Source organism: Ornithodoros turicata, chromosome 2 (genome assembly GCF_037126465.1).
Source record: "Ornithodoros turicata isolate Travis chromosome 2, ASM3712646v1, whole genome shotgun sequence".
Lineage (NCBI taxonomy): Eukaryota > Metazoa > Arthropoda > Arachnida > Ixodida > Argasidae > Ornithodoros > Ornithodoros turicata.
The window spans coordinates 59,013,281-59,034,658 of NC_088202.1; the positions used below are offsets into that span (position 1 = coordinate 59,013,281).

Genomic DNA, 21,378 nt, shown 5'->3' on the forward strand with positions numbered 1-21,378 from the left:
AATCATACAGGTAGTCACATGCTATCACATAGTAGTACATTGAGCAGTGATAGTCACAAAAAGTAAATTTATAGCCATAAACAAGGAAAGAGTCATATCAGGTCATAAATCATGCAGTAGTCCCTACCATCCCATAGTAGTGCATAGATGGCATAGTTACAAAAAGTCAGTGTATGGCTGTAAACGAGAAAATTGTCAAAACAGGTAATAAATCATTATGTGAATGTACAGGTAGTCCCACACTGTCGCATTGTAGTGAAAAGAGATTGAAAAGATAACCCGAGAGTTTAGGATTAAAATTGGTAGGAGGATTAAATCCCACGGTATGAGGATTAAATTCCACGGTATAAGGATTAAATTCCGCGATATAAGGATTAAATACGACGGGAAAACCTGTAGTCACAATTATGCTTACAGTGTCTTTTTTTTTCACAATGCAGGAAAAGGTTCTAAAAAGGGAGAAAAACCATCAGACGAAGGCACAGGTGCCACACCTGCGGAACCTGTTGCAGCCCCAACAAACCATGAAAATCTCACAGACTCACCTAATGGTAAAGTACACGTATCTTGAAGCCTCTCCAATCAGTCGCCTAATCCAAACTTATTTCATGCACAGAAAAAGATATAGAAAACGAATCTCCCCCTCTCCATGAGGCAACTGCGGACAAAGATGATGAGGAATGGGACCATGACCTAGAAGCAAAACTGGCCGAATTTGAGGCCCAGACAAAGAGTGGCCCCCCTTACCAGTGCTCCAAGTGTCCCTCCACATTTCCCACTTTGAACGGTGTTCGGGCCCATGCCATCGTCCACATTGGGCCCCGATACTTCGAGTGTTCCGTGTGCACTAAAGCTTTTGCTACCTCTCAGGCAGTACGGAGGCACATGTTGAAGGTGCACAAGGTTCGATATAGGCACCCGTGGGCACAGAATTTTGTGGTGCCAAATGTGCCAACAACTGCTACGTGAAATAGTGAGACTTCGAAGGTGACCTACTCAACAGCCATCTTTCAAGCATCATATCGATCGTGTCCAGATATAGCAGCTCTATGCTAAACATGTGAACTTTGAGGATCTTCACTGGCTGAATGCAAGTGAGGATGCATGCTGGAAGCTTCATTTGTCCTCATAGGTAATACAACTCTGTTCGTGTGGAGTTCAAGCAACGTTCCCTGGAACAGGTTAGAATCGAACAGGGGTGCATGTTTAAGTGCATTGTTTTAATTTTGGGAGCACACGAGTTTGCTCGCACTTCAGAAGTAGTGTTGTTGTAACGTAGTAGTCACGCATCATAAATTACTTTGAGCTAGATGACCACAAATTGTGACAAAAAATTGCTCACCAGTACATGCATCACAGTGTCCCTGCATTACTGTGTTACTCTGTAAACGACACCAAGTAGGACATGGCCTGCAGGGTCTGCACGTGAACGGCAAAATTTGGATTCTGAAATCAGTGTGATACAAGCTTTGCATCTTCTAAATGCAAGTGAGCACAGCAGCCTTTTGTGGTGATCCTATACATGTAGTGAAACACCATATAGAGCAAATCTGCAGGAAATCTGTACTGATTCGTTGTCATGTACGGTCATGTCTCGCTTATCTCGACAGCGAATTTCTGGATAAGCAGATCAAGTGCACGGATGCATGCAGTTCCATTAATCCAGTCGGTCACACCGGGGAAACAAAAAGAGAGAAAATGATCTTCTAGGACACGCTATTTTAGAGACTTACACATTTTTAGATTTTTCCTGGAGAATGTTCTAGATCGTAGCTTTTGCGACATCATCACCCAGTGCTTTTCTCGTCCAGGCATGAAGGCTAGAAATACTTTCACATGGTTGGGATAGCCAACAATCGCATGCAGACTTTTTGTGCCCCAGTAGAAGCTGGACACCTCTAGCACTTCTCGGTAGCCATCATACTGTCTGTCCACACCAGTACTTGACATCCTGGTACAAAGAACAAATTCTGAATAACGGGATAAAAACTAATGTTAGCAAGTTTGCCCTTATCACGCAGACTGGATAATGAATCTTCCGGCTAACTGAGTTTTGGACAAGCGAGACATGACTGTATTTCTATGTTGGATAGCAGCGAGTGCTCGAGAACACCAGTTTTAGGTACCGTTCAGATATTGCACAACATAATCAAAAATGCACAGCCCACGACTGCTGTCCACCCAATGTCTCTCTTTCTCCTCATTTTCAATATTCAATCCAGTCTCGAAGGTGGTGAGCTTGGCATTAGTCCTACAATATATATGTATATATATTTTCCTTTTCTATTTGCTTATACATAAGGTAGGTTTCTCATAGCGCACCTACGAATGCAGAGTGGTTACGCCACCGAATGACTCCACCAACATCAGTTACTTGCAATTTTATCTAATAAAAATGCACTGTCACCCACTTCAGCCATTTGTCCATTATCATATTATATTTTGCCTCACAAACACCCATTTATTTCCTCAGTGTGGTTACAGATATAGTTAGGGTCTGAGGTTTTTGGGAGATATTTTTTGCCAAATTGGGGGGGAGGGGGGGGGGGGTTAAAGTCAAGTGGCGAATGGCAGCATCCAATTCGGGTGGAATTTTTTTTTTGAATTATGTGATACAGGGAAAAATCGGGTTTTTCAGGCTTGTGATACATATCACAAATGTAAAAAGAAAACAGCTTCCAAAATATGTAGTAACACTGCCTGTAACAAGAAGAGGACTGTGTTAAAAAATATATGGTAATACAAATCTGCATTGTAATCGCAAATCTGCAAATGGATTCGAGTACGCTGTTGTAACTTGTAACGCTGTTACAAGTCTTCACGTGAGAAACGCTTTCGTTTCCGCGTCCAAGTAGGACAGAAGACCGTCGGAATTCCGTTACGTTCGGCGATTCTTCAGCAACTTCATTGTTTTCAGAACTATCTAAAGCTAAGTTGCTACTAAGCTGCTTGGCGTTGGTTTGGCCGCGGTGCGGTACAGCCATCGCGAACGGGCTGCAGGAAGCCATGTGCGCCGCAATGTTTTCCCGACGATTTGAAGAAGCGCGCGCGTGACCTCGGAAAACCAAATTTTTTCGCGTGCGAAGCCTGTACGCCAGAATCTTTCGACTACTGAGGTTCGCGCGCGAACGCTTGTGGGCGACGAAGTGGCAACATTGCCGCCCATCACTCGCTATGTCTGCGTCCCATGCGTTTCGGGTGGTCGTCAGCGAGCGTCTCTTCGCCGCGCGTACAATGTCACGGCGTGCGCGCGACGTTTTGACGCCCCGGGAACGTCCGTGCGCGTCCCATGCGCTTCGCCGTCGCGGCTGCGGTGTCACCTCCTTCCGCCGGTGATCCCTCCCTGTTTCCCACTACCGTAATCGTGCGCCGTGGTTCCGCGCCGCGCGACAAAAAGACCCACGGTTCGGGGAGAAATCGGGTTTTATTCGAATCACTAAATGTGCGATTCGGGGGTAAATTCGGGGAAGAATCGGGTAAAACTCGAAAACCTCAGACCCTAGATATAGTGGGCTTCACTAGAGAGGGTCTTCATAGTAGCCGAAGAAAATGCTATCTGATCAGGCAGGGCAAGACTAGAACATTTGCTGTCCAAAGCAGTAAGTTTAAACAAATTAAGGCCAGCTTTGGTTAACTCTTCACAGGATGCTTATCCGTGACATATGTTTTTATCTCCCAAAATTGTTGCGGATTGAACAATAGTGTGCCAGTCAATATTTGTTCGATGCACACCATGCTGTAGTCTGCCTGAGTTGCAATGTTGTTGCTCCCTATGGTGATGCTTGGTGAAGCTTGGTGAAGCTTATGGTGCTGGTCACAGCTCACGGACGAGCCTCCTACAAAGTTCAACTTAGAGAGCGGTATGCCCATGTTCAACCTAATGGCGGCATAAAATGAAGCTCAGAAACCCTGACAGAGTTACTCTGGCAGGGGAATTATATGGCCTCACCATCAGGTGCAGTGGTTTATCCACAACCACAAGCGCAGCTGGGATGTTACAAAAAACAGGTGACAGGGGTGGACAGGTTTGGGTATATCCACAGATCCGCGCCACGTTTGTTTGCGGATTGAGATGTAGCGTTTTGAAGTCCACGCGAATAAAATGTGCATAAAACAGGTATCCAGATCCACAGATGTCTGCATGTTATCCGCAAATAAGCATTAGTGTATCTGCAGACGTCCCCCATAAGTGACAGCACACTAGAGCATGCGGTGAATCCAAAATGGTGTGCTAGCCCTTGCATAGCAGCCAATAGAAACAAGTGTAGGGTGGGACTTAGATGTGTTGTTTTTGGGTTGAACACGACTATAGCTCATTAGCACATCACCAAATGTTAGCCTCCACCTTGTGCCAGAACGAACATGATCCCACTAATATTTACATCTGTGCGGACGGTGTAAAGGGAGACTGAAGGCATGATGTCTCTCGCTATGGTTACGCCAAACATTTGGGGGGAGAGATTGCTTTTTTGTGTTATAAGAGAGAAGGGTAGGAAGCGAAGCACATGTCTGGGAGGGTGCGCAGAGGGGAAAAAAATAAGAAAACCCATATATGTCACTGGTGTGTGACATATGAAAGTGGTTTCACATTACAAGGAGCTAGGCAGGCTTGTAGTTTCAAATGTGGATGTTCATGTAAATGCTCTCTGTGTGTTCTCGTGCCTGGATTACAAGGTAACATGTTCCTACTTGGTTTGGGGCTGGTTAGGATGGTCTTATGGAGCAAATGAATGTGTGTCACACACATAAGTGCATAAAGATGAACATGGAAAGAAAAGGCACAACGTTTGATGGCTCACTGTATCAGTGATCTTACCATGCTCTACAAACATTCATGTAAGTATTTTAATTTAGAACCCCTTCTCTTGCAAATTCGGCACCTTCCTTGTCCTTTAGAGGCAAATTCGGAAGAAAGTTGGGACTCTGGTCCCTGTGAACCCACAAACACATATGCGCAAAAATGCACATATTTGGTTCTTGTGAACAAAAATTTTACGAAGTGACATTTTGAACTGCTGCTTTGTGGACTGCTTTTGTGTGGAATGTGCTAGGTCATAAAGTACCTGGTCAAAGTAGTGATGTTATGCCATGTAAGACTTCTTTATGAAGTCCTGACACATTCATACCTACCTGCATGTAGAAATTTGCACCCTACAAATATTGAATAAATGCTGCACAAGCACAGGGTACTGAATGATGTGCTTTATTTTGTGTGTGAGTGAAATAAAACTAGTGTGACAGTAGTTCAGCAATGTGTGCACTAAACCTTCGTGTGAAACCCAAAATTGAAATGCCTTTCTCTACCCCTCCCCTGTAAGTGTCATAGCTCGATGTACAAACCTATGGACCTGGGGATCTCGAGGGTGGAAACTGATTCCAAGGGCCCCCCCATCTCGTGCAGTTTGAAGGAATTTTTGAAATGCTCGATGCTCCTCAAAAGTTTAGTAAAAGGCCTGCATAATCTAATGGGCAGGATGCCATTTCACTGTTGCCATCCACTTTGAAATGAAGGTCATCTCTTTGCTTGGTTGGTATAAATTTTGCTTGATTAGGCATCAGCTACAAGGTTGAAATCCTTCAAATGTTTAAACACTGACTTGTTCTTGTCACCAGTGATCCCACTGAACATGGAATACAGCAAGCCTAGACCTTCATCACCCACACCTATTATTTTAATCATCTTCCGCAACAAATTTGCTCTTCATTACTGACGAGTGACTGTCATGCTTCATGTGTCGACATGTATCTCCCAACTAGCCCAGCTTCAGCTGCTCGTGTACTATTGAGCTGGGATATTATTGACGTAAAGAACAAATCAACATTTTACTTCCTCAGAACAGCGCACTACGCCATGTGACATGCAGAACGTCATTCTTGCTGTATGTTGTTTGTCATAAGTAGGGCCCGGAAATTTAGGCACTAAAAGCGATGGAAATAGGCAGGCATTTAGACCCTCAAAAACACAAAAATAGGCAGGTTAATTTAGTACACTCTATAGCTATGTTACTGTTTCAGAACACTTCATCCAGGAAAACGTGCTCATTTAAAGGCTGCGGTACACTACAAGCTTTGACTTGTGCTACATGAATGCTGAAGCGGCCTCGAACCAAGCTATATCGAATAATACTTCGAGTTCTTCGCCCTCAATGATCTTAAAAGACCAAGAAAGGTCAAATCTTTTGATTAAATATACATGAACTAGGGCTGTGCGGGTAGCAAAATTTTCTAGCTGGAGTCAAGTTCGGGTAATTCCAAATCATTGTTTCGAGTATAGAGTCTATTTTGAGTACTTGGCGTACCACTAAATGATAGGTAAAGCATAGAAGACAGATATAAAATTATAAACGCTTTATTAAAACAATGTGCCATCTAAGGACAACACTGCTGAATGTCTGTTGGAACCATAAGAAGCATGAAGAGATTTACAAGTCACAGGATGTATGGGGCCGGTTGGTACATATCTTGAAGTGAGGCGACAGGAGGCGAAGAACAACACAGACATGCGACGTCGATGTCTGTGTTGTTCTTCACCTCCTGTCGCCTCGCTTCAAGAGATTTACAAGCTACTGTGTAGGAAAACTAGTCTTTTTACAAGGTGCGGTTTAAGGCATTCTCTTCTTGTGCTCGCTCTGTTCTCTGACCGAGGTGGCCGGTATGGCTAAGTATTCCGTGGCCAGCCTCGAAAGTTGCGGGTACTTGTGTGACCCTGTACACTTCCACCACTGAAGTGGGTCCTTCTCTCGTGGCAGAAGGCCTTCCTCACTATAGCCACTCATTTCTTTCTCGACAGGTAAACGTCCGGGCACAGTAACGTTTGAAGCCAGCTTGTCAAGAGTCTCCCAAACCCCTTGTGATGAGGGCTTGGTTGGGGTACACTTGTTGGGGGCTCAGAAATATACTCCATAGGCAGTGTGGCATGGTGCTGCACAGTGTCTTCGACCCATGTCACCTTGTGAGTACTTGGAACATACACAGTTGCTTTATGGCAAGGGTCCAAGACATAGCAGCAGTTTCATCAAGATTGGGTTGTGGGAACTCGGCAGTAATAGCTCCTGCAAAGATTCCAGCAAAGCTAGTTGTTTCTACGCGACTTGCGACTTGTTTCTGCTGCGACCCGCATTCTAGAAACCCATGAATTATGGGTATTTGGCTGGGTAATGTGGCATATTTCTCACCACTCAGAAGTGTTGTGGCATCATACAGGGGCTTCAACATCTCCACAAAGTCAGCAACTTCTCATCATTCTGAAGATGAAAAGCATTGAATACCTGCGTCAGATGTTGCGAGCTCGACAGTAACGGCTTCTTTAAGCTCCAGGAGTCTTGAAAGCATCAAATACTGGATGTTCCAACATGTGTCAAGTTCTTGCACCACGTGGAGAGCAGGTTTTTTCATTTGCAGCAACATATCATGCAAGCTTTTTTGTGCTGCTGGACTGTGTTTTTAGCGCCCAACTATTGGCCTGCCCTTTGTGCATAAGGCATTTAAAGTCGAGAACTCTTGTTTGGCATTTTGAGCGTTCACACCATATCAGTTTCTTTATAGCGGCACGAATGTTCCTTCCATTGTCAGCGACAATATAAAGTTTGTTTCTCTATTTGCCCCATTCTTCACAGTGCATTCAAAGCAGCAGCAGAGAGAAGTGTTTCTCGGGGGAAGTGTCTCACATTTAGTACGTACCTCTTCATGGTGAAGTCTGGTGTCAGAAAGTGGCATGTGAGGCTTATGTATGAGTCATTAGCTCTCGATGTCCACATATCTGATGTGAACATAGAGAGCACACTACATCGTCCATCGCCGCGCGAAGCTCACTGTCAACAAGTTTCCTCGTGTCATCACAGATACGTGGAATCAGGGTGCGGGAAACAGTGGTACGCAAAGGCAGCTCGTAGTTGGGCACAGCTTCTTTCATTAAAGCACTGAAGCCCCTTCTCCCACTATAGATGGCGGCTGATAGTCCAAGGCTATAAGCTCTACTCCCTTTCAATTCAGAGCTTTCACCTTGCTTGCTGGAAGCAGTTCATCTTGTTTCAAAATATCTGTTATCTTTGGTTGGTTCACCGAACGGATGCTGTCCCCACTTTTCTTCATATATTCTGCTATTGCTACTGGGTGAGCATTCAAATGCCGCACAAAGGCCGTAGTTGAACTTGTTGGCATATTCGAAGTAGCGGAGCACGCATTGCACGAAGCATTCGTACTGGAAATTTTTGTAAAGTAGCCCCCCCCCCCGAAGACTTCTAACCCTTTTCGGTTGATGTGCAGGTGCACTTTCTTCACTCTTGTGAGACATCCCCGAGTTTTATGAACTACTAGGATCCGAAAAAGACGCACCCGCCAAAGAAACGAAACTGCGACATGCACTCCTCCCATTTACACACGCACGCGCGCGCGCGCGCAAGACGACTTTCTGTTTGCAAACTTGACGTCATGAGAAGATCGGTTCGAGGTTTCCTGTGGTGGACAAGAAGCGGAAAAAACGCATCAGCTGATAGGCTGTAAAGCTCATAGTGCCCACCAGCATACTTTGCGCAGTGGCGTTACGTAATCAATGATGTAGGGGCGCAACTCGTCTATAGGGCAGTAGCCAGTTGAAGATGGTTTGCCATTCATAGCCACTACACAGTCCGTAGCCGAGTCAATGTTAGCCGAAGCTAATAGCGAAACCAAGAAGGCGGAATTCTTGATATTGACGGTGATCCTTGATTGATCGGCAGGAAGGAATCTCGATCAGGGCTGCACCGAATGCTTGTTTCCAAGGTGGAATCGTTGCGGAAGGTTATATGTGATGGATTTTAATGTGGATGTAACGTGAGCTTGGCACGATATCAAGTACTCGAAAGTTGACGAGTCATTATTTTTCGAGTCGAGTACGAGATCGACCCGGCTCGAACTTGAAATTTCGAGCACTTGCACAGCCCTAGAACATGAACCCCTTCTAGCAAACCAAGGTACTGAAGAAAACCAAACAAAAAAAAAGAACAAAAGGCAGAAGCACGCAGAAACAAAAAGCAAAGTGCCGCACTCAACATGAGCCTGAAAGGCACACTCGCACTTTCACCCGTAGAAAGGCCACAATTCAATAGAGTCGATAAAAAAACAGGCAACATTTATAGGCAAATGCCTAAAATAACAGGCCCTAGTCAAATCCATGTGGTTCCTCATGGGGGAAGAAAGCTTTATTTTTCAGGCACCCTACAGCAGACATTTCACTAGCAATGACTGACACCAGCTGCACGCACAAGTCTGCTTTCACAGAAATATCTAGATGAGGACACTTCGTCCACGGGACTTGGTAAATTTGTTGCAACATGCTACGGCATTGTGGTGAAAACATCAAGGCCTCCATTTCTTAGTGGTGTCCTCGTACAGACCATCTGGAACTTCGTAACCCTTGATTGGTGGGGTTTCAACAATGGCCTTTAGACAGAAAGGCAGAAGGGTATGGTCTGGCTAGAGGAATACAAAGAAAAAGGGGCTAAAATTAGTTGATTTAGCATAAAGAACATAGAAAACAAAAACACTAAAGATGTTCATGAATTTATTACATCTCTTGATCAGCTGGACTCTCGTCCTCTCTCTTTCTCTCAAAGCTCTTTTCACCTTTTTGGACACCATAGGACTTAGATCGTTATTGTGAAGGGGCTCATTATTTCATTCCCCACATCACTACCAGCAATGGGTTAGACTATCGCCCTGGTGTTGAAACTTCTCATTCATCATTTCACAATAAAGTAGTTGTTGTTGTTGTTACTACAGTACAAGCTTTCATGCAACTGGATGCACTTTCTCATGTTTTAGAGTCATTGTTTTCTATGTTCTTCAAACTACAGTCCTGACTGCCCTTAGGTGTCTTTGATTTAGCATATTAAGAAACAAAACTGAGGCTAGCTGTTACATAGAAGCCGGAGAGAAATCTCCCTCTACTGTACCACCACCATCTTTCTCGTCCTCCTTTCACCCTGCCCCTTGGTGCGCCGAGCTGCCAATTACGAGCAGGCTTACTGCACTTCTTCTAAACATCACCCCGTGGAGAAATATCACAAGAGAATATCTTCTGTGTTGCTTTTAAGGAACCATGAAGAGATTCTAGGAAACTGAGTTCTTCAGCAGTGAAGGATTCTCAAGAATGACTTGGATCTGAAAAGTGCAGTTTTACTTTGCATCCATTTGCATCCCACGCTGTTGCAGTTCTGAAGAAAAAAAAAGCTGCAAGTAGCCACCTGCCAGGTCCCCTACAAGCAGCCTGTCAGCACTTGCTCAGATCACTTGCTTGTGATGTCACGCCTAGTTTCTACTGCTACGGCCGCAGTCGGGTCACAGAAGTCGCCTTTGTTTTGGTCCTGGATTTTAGTTAATATCTCTGTTCTTCTAACCAATGTCTGGTTCATACACCACATGGTATATGCTTGCAGAGGTTTGCAGAATCTCATCGTGGTCACTTTAACCCTGTATTCACACGAGTCAGTTTTCTGCCGGCAGCAAGTCGGGAAGGAGTGAGAGGATATCCGAGATAAACGAGGTCGCTACGCGTCTGAAGACGCCCGCTCGTTATCTAGCATTCACACGAGTCATTTTCCCGGCGGCTGTCAGTTTTCTGATCCCTTCTGTATTCGCGCTTGAATTTCATGTCTAGCGTAGGATCGACCAATGAAAGAAAAAACTTCTTGCGCTTGGGCTCCTTGTGGATGGTTCAGAGTGCATTCACGTGAGAAACGGGACAAGATATGGGCCAAAGTTCCGAAGAAGCGCTATGGAATGTAAAACAGCATTAACCCAAATCTCCGTGTGGACGACCCAAACGTCTATCGGAGTATTTTGATAATAGACGTCACATTTGGTTTTATTTTCCACTGATGAAGCGTATCTCGATGCGGAGCATCAATATAGGCGCTACAGCGTGCCGACAAGTGATGGACTAGCGATGAAGCTGTGATGTCGAGCTACAGGAAGTCAAGAATTAATTAAATTAAATTAAATCAAATCAATTTTTATTTTCCTTTCGGTAGGATGAGTAGCTTCGAATTATTATGTTTTTATACATGTATTGGAAAGGTGCAAGCGAACGATTGTGTGTAGTCAACGTCTGTTCAGCGAAAGAAATATCCGCGTTTATAAAATTCATGCTTTGTATTCCGTGTCTGTTTCGTCTGACGTAGAGAAAAAGCTTCCTATGCAACACTGCATTGTAGGCATCTATCCTAGGCAACATAATTGTTCCAAAGCTGCTGCGCCGGTGTGTCGTTGCACCACTTTCGCGGTAAAGCCAAGCATCGTTGGCGTTCCAATTCAGAATTGGCCATAGTACAGTGAATGCCGTTGTATGGGACACATACAGAACAATCCTGATGAAATAAAAAGCAAGCGCGATAAGTATCCGTTGCGTCACCTTCTCCTTCTGCCGGCAGCAGACGCCGTCGGTCGTCAGAATCTGTGCCGGGAGGACAAGATATCCGGCTGCCTCCGACTGCCGCTCCAGAGATCAGAAAGTGGTGACGTCGCCAAGAGCGACGGTCACGTGGCACCAGAGGGCGGTGACGTTCTCTGCCGCCTGAGCGTCAGCCGGCAGAAAACTGACTCGTGTGAATACAGGGTAACCTTCTATCAAATGTTGCCACATGTGGCTGATTGTCAAATATACTTCCTCCACCTAACATATTGCCACGAATCATCTTCGAGAAACTTCCAGAGCAGGGACATTCGCAGTTTATTGGACGACTCGCCGACCCATTTCGCTTCGTGACAATATGTAAAAGGAGTCTGTGTCCATTGTGATGCCTTTTTTACTTGAATACATTTATTGCAGCTTGAAAGCTACAACTAGTCTATCCGCCGTGTTCACTCTCATCCCCAAGGGATCCCTGTACTTCGGGGACCCTCTTAGTAGCTTCGGCAGTGCTTCCAGCACATGCCCAATGCATTGCCAAAGCTACTGGAAGGGTCCCTCAAAGCACAGGGATCCCTCAGGGCTGAGTGAAAATATGGCAGTAAGTGCTCTGTGTTGCTCTGCTGGAACGACATCAATGCCAGCGCATTCCCCCTCTTCAACAGAGAAGGAACAGCACAAAAAACTGGACAAGAAGGAAACAACAATATGGATGAAGAGAAGGTTGTTTCCTTCTTGTCCCATTTCTCGTGCTGTTCCCTCTCTGTTGATATGTACGAACCTGCCCACATTACAGCTTTAACCCCACCTTTCAGTTTTGTTCTGGAAAAGCTCGACCATACTTTGCTGTGAAATTATTGGGCTTACTTTGCAATTCACTGTAGTACAAAAATGAGTACGCCTAGTCATTACCTGAATTGCTGCTTGATAAAGCTCAGGTGACTCGTTGTACAACTCCTCTAGTGCTCTGGATTGTGCAGCAACAACCCTTTCTATCATTGAGGCCTCGCAGCGATGCATCTGCTGGCGATATGTCGTCCATGCACGTTGCAGTGCCGCTCGTTCCTGACAGGTCTCATAGGTGAGAACAGGTGCACCTCTTCTCCTCTTGCTGTTGGAACAAAATTATGCACTGTGTATGCCTTTGGAGCAGCTGTGAGCTCCTTAGGCATGAATTCGACATTCAAAATGTACATTTCTGCAAGCTTAACAGGACACAAAATAACTACTACTGTGCTGTGCCACTAACAAATTTTTCAACACTATACAGATATACTAGCACTTTTGAGGAGCACACATTGTAAGATGCTGTCTAAGCATGGGTCTATAGCATCTGCTGAGATTCAGGGAGCCCTTTTCAGTTGAAAACTCACTACCATTACCGCAACACAAAGCAGCATAATGCAACAGACATGTAGAGAAGGGTGGGATGATCAGGGCAAGGGGAGATGCAACGCTCCCATTCATGCCTGGTGATGGTATTCCATGTTATCGGAAAGATTTTTATGGACTTTATATGCTCACTTGTATGAATTTTGCACACTGCAGGCAATGTTTCTACCTATTTTCTTTTGGGGGGGGGGGGGGGGCATGGGAAATAAGAATGAGCAAAGTAGCAAGCAAGCTGGTAGTTACACGATGCAAACAACATTTCCTCAAACTCAAGGAAATATTTAATTTACATAATCATAGTCACTGCCACTACCTCTTTGACACACAACACATTCCACACCTCAAGATATCTATTATTCATGTACACAAAGACTAGCTGTTGCCTAATTAACCAAACGCTGAAAGTTTAAGCCATTTAACATATTTGGAGTTATTCTGCACGCAGTGCAGTTCTGTTACACTTTTCTTTTTTGTTTCTCTATAAAGTTCTTAATGTACCTATCCTTTGTATTTCAGCTCGCCTCTCTTATGACGAGGGTCCTGGACGTGTAGTACAAAGAAAGAAGGAAATCACTGAAACAAAGTCTTAGGCACTTGAGGCTTTGTGTGTTGTTGTCCCTTATTCTGGGTTCCAGTCTCAGAACATTAATTTCCACCATGTAGTACAACCAGTGGCATAGCACCTTTTTCAGAGCCTGTCAACGGGATGCGAATGTCTCATCCCGCCCCCTTCCAGATACAATGATCTCTGCTTTACATTATCAGGTTTAGCAGTAGTGTGAAAGCTCTGCTGGCAGTGCAAACTGTGGTAGAGAGGCAAGCAGATCTGCATGATGGGGAATCCTTTCTCGGCTGGGCCACGGCAGCAGTAGCTGACCTCCACTGCCGGTAGCTATGCCACTGGGCACAATTAGTATACAGGGTGTACCCTATAAGAGTCCACTCGCACCAGCATGCATTGCACGGTAATTATTCGATGCACGTGGAAAGTTGTGGCGTCTAGATGTCGTATTCCTCCAAATTATTATTGGAGGGAGTCCAGCTACAGCGTTTCCAAAAGCTGGCCTTTGCTGGCATAGCGCAAATTTCGAGGTCCGAGTGAGAGATGCTGGTGTATGTGCATACACAAAAATTTACTTGTAAGGAAAGCTTAACTGTATCATTTTGTATGTACAAACTTCATCGTATTTATTCACATTCTTCTTCGTCCTCTGAGTACCTGTATGTGTGTCTGAGGCCTCAACATTTATCTCTCTTCATGGCCAGTAGTACTTGACCTTATTGTTGCTTCACGCAAGTTGCTTTGCAACAAGTCCTCGTCCTGATGCACAACCAGTATGCACTCCACAAATGACTCTTTGAATAGTAGTTGGCGCACGTGCTTATTTTACCCATTGTGTGATCATCAGGTGTGAAGCACACTGCTGTTTGCCTTTGCCTCACCAATGAGCAGCGAATTAAAGGAGTACAGAGGGCCATCCAAAAAAATTTCAGATTAAGACATCTGATGAAAGTGTGTGTGTCATTATACCGAATAGCGCGAAAGGTTTTGATGTGTGCCATTTGTTTCCCAGAAAAAAAACTCACATAAACATAGCTGCGCGCGTTCACCCTTAACTCGCCACTCCAGCTAAAACGAGGATGAGGAGGTATGAGGAGAACTCGTTCTGGTTCGCCGGTAACTGGGGGTCAGCGCCTTGTCCCTTTGCCGCCGTAAACCTGTTTTGCCAGTTCTCCCAGAGAATTGGGGATAGAAGGAGCGGCCGAAGCATTACCGAGCAAGGAGAAAGGCTTTATCAGAACCCCGAACAGCCGAGTAGCAGACAACATTTCTCTAGGCCAATCAGCGAGCGTTCCCCTTATAGCGTCAGCGCGAGGTTCCAGGCAGATCCCAGGCTGGTACTGCTCTTCACCGCCGTTGCACATGATTGCTTTTTGCGGCGTATTTTAAATTCAATTTCTGCAATAATTACAACTCTGTGGTGTAAATTACTTCGCATGGTGCATCTTACTGGCCTACTTAACAGTTTTATAGGAAGAAAACTGGGTGTTAAAAATGACTTCTGTGCTACTTTAGGCCACTTTTGAGTAGTAAACCATCTTTGAGTCCTTCTTTTGCTTTCTCTTTCTTTGCCCGAACTAAGGCTTTTTTTACAGTATGAAGCCACAATTCTTTCATAGCAGCTTTAAGTGGTCTGTTCCACGCAAAGTCTGTAGGCCATAGAAGTGGTGTCAAACCACCAGGATCACTGACAAAGCTATGCTATATAGTTCTGCTTAAAGATTCTCTTTGCAGTGTTCTCCAAACGGTAGGCTATCAATCACAAGAATGATTTTGGTCTGGAAAGATGGGCTCCTGGCTGTGCATCCTACTTCCTGTCTTTTTTGTCTTCATGATTTCTGACATCATATACTCCCCTTCATGGCCACAGTGTCCATAGTCTCCTTTTAAAGGGATGGTCACATCCATTCCCGTAGATTTTAAAAGTACAGTGTCATTTTATTCCTCCTGGACCACTGACCACGCTGTCGAAAATCCCACAGAAAATAGTGGCGTAGTTTAACTGTTATTTGACGGCATACATGACAAGAGCAGACGCCGGATGTTGAGAGTATGATGCAATTTCCCCTCTGGAAAAACGAGAAGACGTCAGAAGCGACCTTGAGAAAAGGAATGTCGTGGCCGTCTCAGAGTTACAGGCAGGGAAGGATAACGGATATATTTCGTTACCGTTTCCATTTTCGTTACTGCTATATTTTCGTTTCCATTACGTTTCCGTTATTGTTTCCGGTAACGGAACGGCTGTTACAGAGCTGGTGGAGGACAGCCTGTCCGGCTCTGTCAGCACCCTGTTTTTTCCCCCAAGTGCTGCTTCGGTGTCACGCGTACACACTACAGAAGTAATTTTACGTCGTTGGGATGCGCACATCTTGCAAAACTTTCTCAAAAATGTGCAAACATGTCTTCAGTCACTCGGAGTCCAGCAACTCAAGATGGGCGTGACCTTCATCCAATGTCGCATTCATAAGCGGACACTCTCGGTAATAAATAATACTGCCATGGCCACGGTGAAACGAAAAAACAAGTACAAAATCGTAGGCTGTCATCCTCGTGCTATGGTGCATTACAGCGATCTGTTGATGTCATGGAATTATGAGGACTGGGACGAGGTAACTGGGTGACGTACCCTCGAGGTCCAGCATCGTGCTTTCTTTCCATGCTCTCGTGTAGTATTTAGAGCATTACAGCATAAAATTAAAAGTCACTCAAATGTCATCTCTATACCCGAATCGCCATTACCCGAATTCAATACCGGACGATAATTTCCGTCTCTGATGATGATGATGATTGGGAGTCTTGTGGCGCAGCGACAACCCGTTTCAGTTTCTGGTAATGGAGGACCGTGGTACGCGTTTCTGTTTCCGTAACCATCTCCAATTTCAGTAATACACTGTTTCTGTTTCCGTTACCATTACCGCTACCCTTCCCTGGCTACAGGGCGTCTGGACGGCCCCCTTTCCTCCTCTGAGCACCTCGCTCTCATTCCTCCACTTGGGAAGTGACGTTGCACTGTTGGAGCTTCTGCGTCAACTGAAGCGCTGATCTTTAAAAATTTCTTTCTTTAATATCCAAGCACTTTTAAAATGAAAAAATTAGTCAGGTAGATTGTCGGTCGATGCCATAGATTGAGAAGTTACCCGTCAAAAAGAACTTATTACAAGTTACCGTGTGCAAAATGTAACTAAGTTAATGACGAAGTTCTTCAGCCTGAAATGTAACTCGCAGTTACTGAGTTACTTAAAAAAAAGAACGAATTACTTCCAAGTTACTTCGGACACAAAATAGCATTACACGGGTGCAGCGCACGTGAGCAGTTGAGTTAGGCCTTGAGTTGGCTGAGGAGGAGTGCAATACGCTTAGATCGTTTTCATTTATGTCCAACAATAGACCTCTCCCTGTCTGTAAACAAATGACTCACGTCATAGTGTTCGACAGCGCCACAAATTTTGTTGAATTGAACTACACTCGAAGCTAGAGGTGAAGGTCGCGCCCGAAAGTCACGGTCTTGAGGGGATTGCGATAGGGTCTCTTAAAGGGATGTGACCCTTGGTCCTGCTTTTCTTTCAATGGGAGGCAGCGAACAAGTGCCCGTTCGTGGAACCCAGCCCTCTCCTTCCGATTTGTTTCGATTTCAGTCTGTCTACCAATGTCATGATGACGTTTATCTGGTAGAGGTCTATTCGAATGCTTTGCATCTTACTCCCTGTGGGCGCACAATGGTTCAGCTTCATTTCAATGGCAGCGGTGCTTACTTCCTGAATAAAATACTGTCATTGACTGAATATCACATTTTATGGCAAAAAAATACCATGAAGGAACCAGTGAGAAAGCAAGAAAATATGTGGACGTGAGTGAAAAGCGAGTTAAAAGTAAAGCGTGAACCGCATGGCACGAAAAACTGTCCGAACCGAAATCGGGACCGAACTTTTTTCTGTGCATCACCGCATGCTACAGAAATGCACCCCAAATTTCGGCCGAAGACTTCTGGCCTTGGGGAACATTGCCTTTCAACCATCCAGCTCAATGAGATAATCCCTGTATTCATGTAGAAGTCGCACACACGGCAACAGTCGACCCGATTGCTACGTCATCGTTGCTATGGTTCTCCTTCTGGCTGAATAGCCATTGGATGCTTCTACTTTTTTGGTTGGCGTCTCGTCCCATTTTGGAGGAGAAATCTGGCTTGGCCAGACCGAGCCGAAAGCGGCCCGGAATTCTGTTCTCCGAAAAAAGTTCGATCCCGAATTCGGTTCGGAAAGAATTCGGACGCTTTTCGGGCCATGCGGTTCACGCTGAACTTGGAACTTAACTTAAGTTACTTTGGCAAAATTACCAGAAAAAGGAACGAATTCCTCTGAAAGTTATCACGGCGCAAAAGTACCGAGTTAAGTTACAAGTTACCAAAAAAAAGGAACTTAGTTACAGTAACGAATTACCTCGAACTCTGGTCGATGCCGAACATAGTGGTATCGGTTTCATAGATGGGTTTCCGGGTGGAACCCTCACCTGAGTCTTGCAACTTTCTTCTCTTTTGTGTTTCGGCAGTGCGACATACGGGACAAGATCTTCACGAAATTGAGCCCTCAACAGTTGTCGCTGTAAAACTTGCGGTGCAACAAATTCCCATTCTTTGGCACTTTCTATCCTGAACCTGTCACTGCCCTGCTCGCAATACTGTGCCTCTCCAACAATCATCAAGGCTTAAAAGTTCTCGGATTGAGCATCTTCATTCACTAGTTGCTGGGCACGTGCCTTTATCGTGCTTGAAGAGACCAGAAAGTCATTCTTGCATCGGAGCTATATTCAGATTGACAGTTCCTTCACCACATTGGGGAACTTAGTTTGTTTCTTTGCCTTTCTTCAAAGAGCAACAGGTTCCTTCTCTTCCGTATGGAAGTGTCATCAGTTTCAGTGCAGACCCTTAACAGATCTCATACTTTTCATCCCGTTTCACACGCCGACAAGGAATACCAGAAGTGTCAGAGGCTGAGATAGACCGGACAAGGAGGTCGACAACGAAGTGTTTGCGCTCGCGCATTCTTCTGTTCGAAGCGAAGCTTGCCCGGAGCATGGGACGGGCTTTCGCTAAAATGTACTAAGTTTTGTCATTAACTGAATAAATGAGAAGTTATATTACTGGCGACGAGGGAAGTACGAACTCCACGGACACTACAAGATGCGGTAGCACTTGTGTTGCCTCCTATGGCTTCCGGTGTTTTTAGAACGTCAAGCTTAAAGATTCTAGTGTGAGAGCGCATGCATTGTCCTCCATCTGTCACTCATGTTCCTACAGCTTGTGCATCAGACTGCTTGTTACCAGAGTTTTCACTTCTGTCCACCTTTGTCCCGTCTTATGCTTGAACTGATTTCGAAAAATAGATATAGCAGTGTCTACGGACGTGAGCCAGTGTCGTACATACCTCCCCAATACTTTTGTACCACATCTGACCTAGGTGTGCAAACATACTGGTTCCTCATAGTCACGGGGCAGCCCATACAATAATCCTTGTTCGAAAGACACACTTTGTGGTGCTTCCTTCTTTATGACAAAACAATGTTTCCCATAGATTTTACGGTATGCCGCAAAATACGGGGTTTTGGGGCGTGCCAGCTAATGTGGAACAGTACAGTATAAAGCTCTGAAGGAGATTCAATTCTCGCAAATTTCAAAGTTGAACACCGTGGCGCAAGGTTACAATCCAAAACGTACGAATCCCGTATTCAAAACTATCAAAATGGAGGTGCTGCTAAGAGCAGTTGCGACGCTGCTTCGAGTAATTGTCGAGCATGACGTGCAAACACAGGTGAACATTTATGGAGTATCACCCTGTATATTTGGCCGCACACACTCGGAAAATATTTACAACAATAATTCCACACAACACAACATGGTCTTTGAGAGGCATTCACAAGAACGATTTCTAAAAAAAAAAAACAGCTCCTTACTGCGTCATGGAAGCATGAAAGTTACTAAAGACCTACCTGATTTCTCTCTGCAGTGTAGGTGGTACCTCCATCTCATCAATAGGTTTTAACTTTTTCCCGTGTTTTTTTAGTTGGCGAATGCCTTTTTCAAGCTTGCGCTTTCGTCTTTCTTCTCGCATTCTCAGGACCGCTGGATCGACTCGTTTTTTCTTCTTCAAAGGTTCTGCACTGCGAAAGGTACATCGCACATTTGATCAGCAAATCGCGTTCTAGAGACAGTACAAGAAACTTACTTGAGTTGAGCGGACGTATGAAAAGCGCTGTATGTTGTTGGCACAAGTGAACGCAGTTGGTAAACTGACGAAATCCTGTTAAAACGACATTTCCTTACGCATACATTCATTTATTTACGCGCTAGAGAAGTGGGGAAATTGCTAACCCCGCTCTGTTACCAACCAAAGTATTTCACAAGGATATCGCAAAAAGCGCGGGAATAAGAGGAACGGAATGCCTCGGTGGCAGTTTTATCGATGTAATATTGATAAATTACTACACCGTGAAGCACCCATGGAGTAAACAGATTCTGGTCGCTCAGCTTTAACCACGAGACGCGCCCTCGTTTACCGCAGCAGTAACGCACGACTCAGTAACTTGACTGCGATTGAGTCCTACTAATATGCAGGATGTTATCCACGCACCTGACGTTCGAGAACTTCGCAATTAGCCCTATAATATTCATGGTTTCGGAGCTCCTCGATAGCACAACACCGCTTTTCAGACCACTCCGTGTTTCAGAGTAGACGACATCAAATTTGGATTGAATTGGATTGGATCACAGAGGAGAAGTAAGGATAGCGCAGTCGCAGTGGCAGTGTTGCCAAATCTCATTCACAGGAAGTCGCTACTGGCGTCCCGAAAAGTCGCTAAAATTGAAAGTGAAAGTCGCTAAAAAAAAGTCGCTGCCGCTACTCTGCACTTTTTGTTCGTTGCACGTTACGAAACTATTAATGTGGTGACAGACCTACCGAATATTTCAGCGAATGAGCGTGTTAAACTGCCAAAAGAGGACATGACAAATGGATGGAGTGGATAAGAATGAGAGAAAGTAAATGGAATTCGGAACCTTGAACATCGATGTTCAAGGTTCCGATTTCATTTACTTTCTGCATCATCTTCTGCATAGTTTTCTCTCGTTTTGTTATTGGAGCCACCGAACGTAATGGTGGTTTGTTTGTTGCTTGTTTGTTTGAGACATATGTCGGCACAGTTCTCTTAGAAGTCGGCCAACGGCGCACATTCCCCCAGCGCGTTAGTCGTGATGTTGCCCACCTCTGAGGCCGACAACGCGGCAAGCCCTTCCATCACCTCTTTAAAAGCGATAAAACCCCAGTGCAGGGGAACAAAAAGGCGACACGCAAAGCACTGACTGACAAACGATTTTTTAACGCATCAGACATGCACCACTGTTCTGATCGACCCGTAGGAGAAGCAAGGCCAACATGCTGCAATCACAAAACCCGTTATCACACAAAACAAGAACAACTAAGGAACCACCCCCACTCCCCGGAACCAGTCCACCTGATAGTTTTCAATGAATTGCTGGATTTTATCAGTCAACAACACGAAAGGCACGCTAATACAACTATCGCCTGCCTGTTTTATCAGTAACGCTTCCTTATAAAGAAGAACCCCTAACTTACGACTTTTAAACACTTCCGTTTTTCTGAACTTTCACCACCACCATCACTACCGCCACAGTTTGTTCCTTGCAAAAGGTTCCGATGCCTTCTCGTGTTTTTGCGACCTACTATGTTTCTTTATATCTGACAGTCTCGCATAAATATCACACTTGCAAAAGATACACTGCGCCCTTGTGTCACAGTCTGTGACTGGACGCAGCTAGACGCAGCTATCCCTCGAATACTGTCAGCATCACCCGCCGGCTCTTGCGGTGCTTTTGGAATACTTAGGAGGCATTTTGGAAAGCGCGTGCGTCTAATCTATGCGACGCGTGAGAAATGGGGCAAAGTGGAAACAGCTCAAAGAAACCTGACTTTGTGAAGGAATATTCGTGTCGCTAGAAAGTCGCTGAACATATCGGAAAGTCACCAAA

At 44.9% G+C, this 21,378-nt stretch overlaps 2 protein-coding genes across 3 annotated transcripts in view; one reads left to right on the plus strand and one right to left on the minus strand.

Moving 5' to 3' along the window:
- LOC135385470 (zinc finger protein 555-like) overlaps positions 1-5,184 on the plus strand; it is a 28,539-nt gene extending 23,355 nt beyond the window's left edge. For both annotated transcript variants that reach the window (XM_064614799.1, XM_064614800.1), the window contains 2 exons: positions 441-551; positions 617-5,184. In XM_064614799.1, the coding sequence (XP_064470869.1) occupies positions 441-551; positions 617-969 (464 nt within the window). In that variant the 3' untranslated portion in view covers positions 970-5,184. The remainder of the gene's footprint in view (positions 1-440; positions 552-616) is intronic.
- Positions 5,185-9,150: 3,966 nt separating this feature from the next.
- On the minus strand, positions 9,151-20,106 carry LOC135385471 (large ribosomal subunit protein mL40-like). Its single transcript, XM_064614801.1, has 5 exons — positions 19,964-20,106; positions 19,559-19,633; positions 19,323-19,493; positions 12,299-12,497; positions 9,151-9,453 (listed from the first exon to the last, which is right to left on the minus strand). Exons 1-5 carry the CDS (start codon positions 20,002-20,004, stop codon positions 9,337-9,339), a joined length of 603 nt encoding a protein of 200 aa, XP_064470871.1. The 5' UTR covers positions 20,005-20,106; the 3' UTR covers positions 9,151-9,336.
- Positions 20,107-21,378: the final 1,272 nt, after the last annotated feature.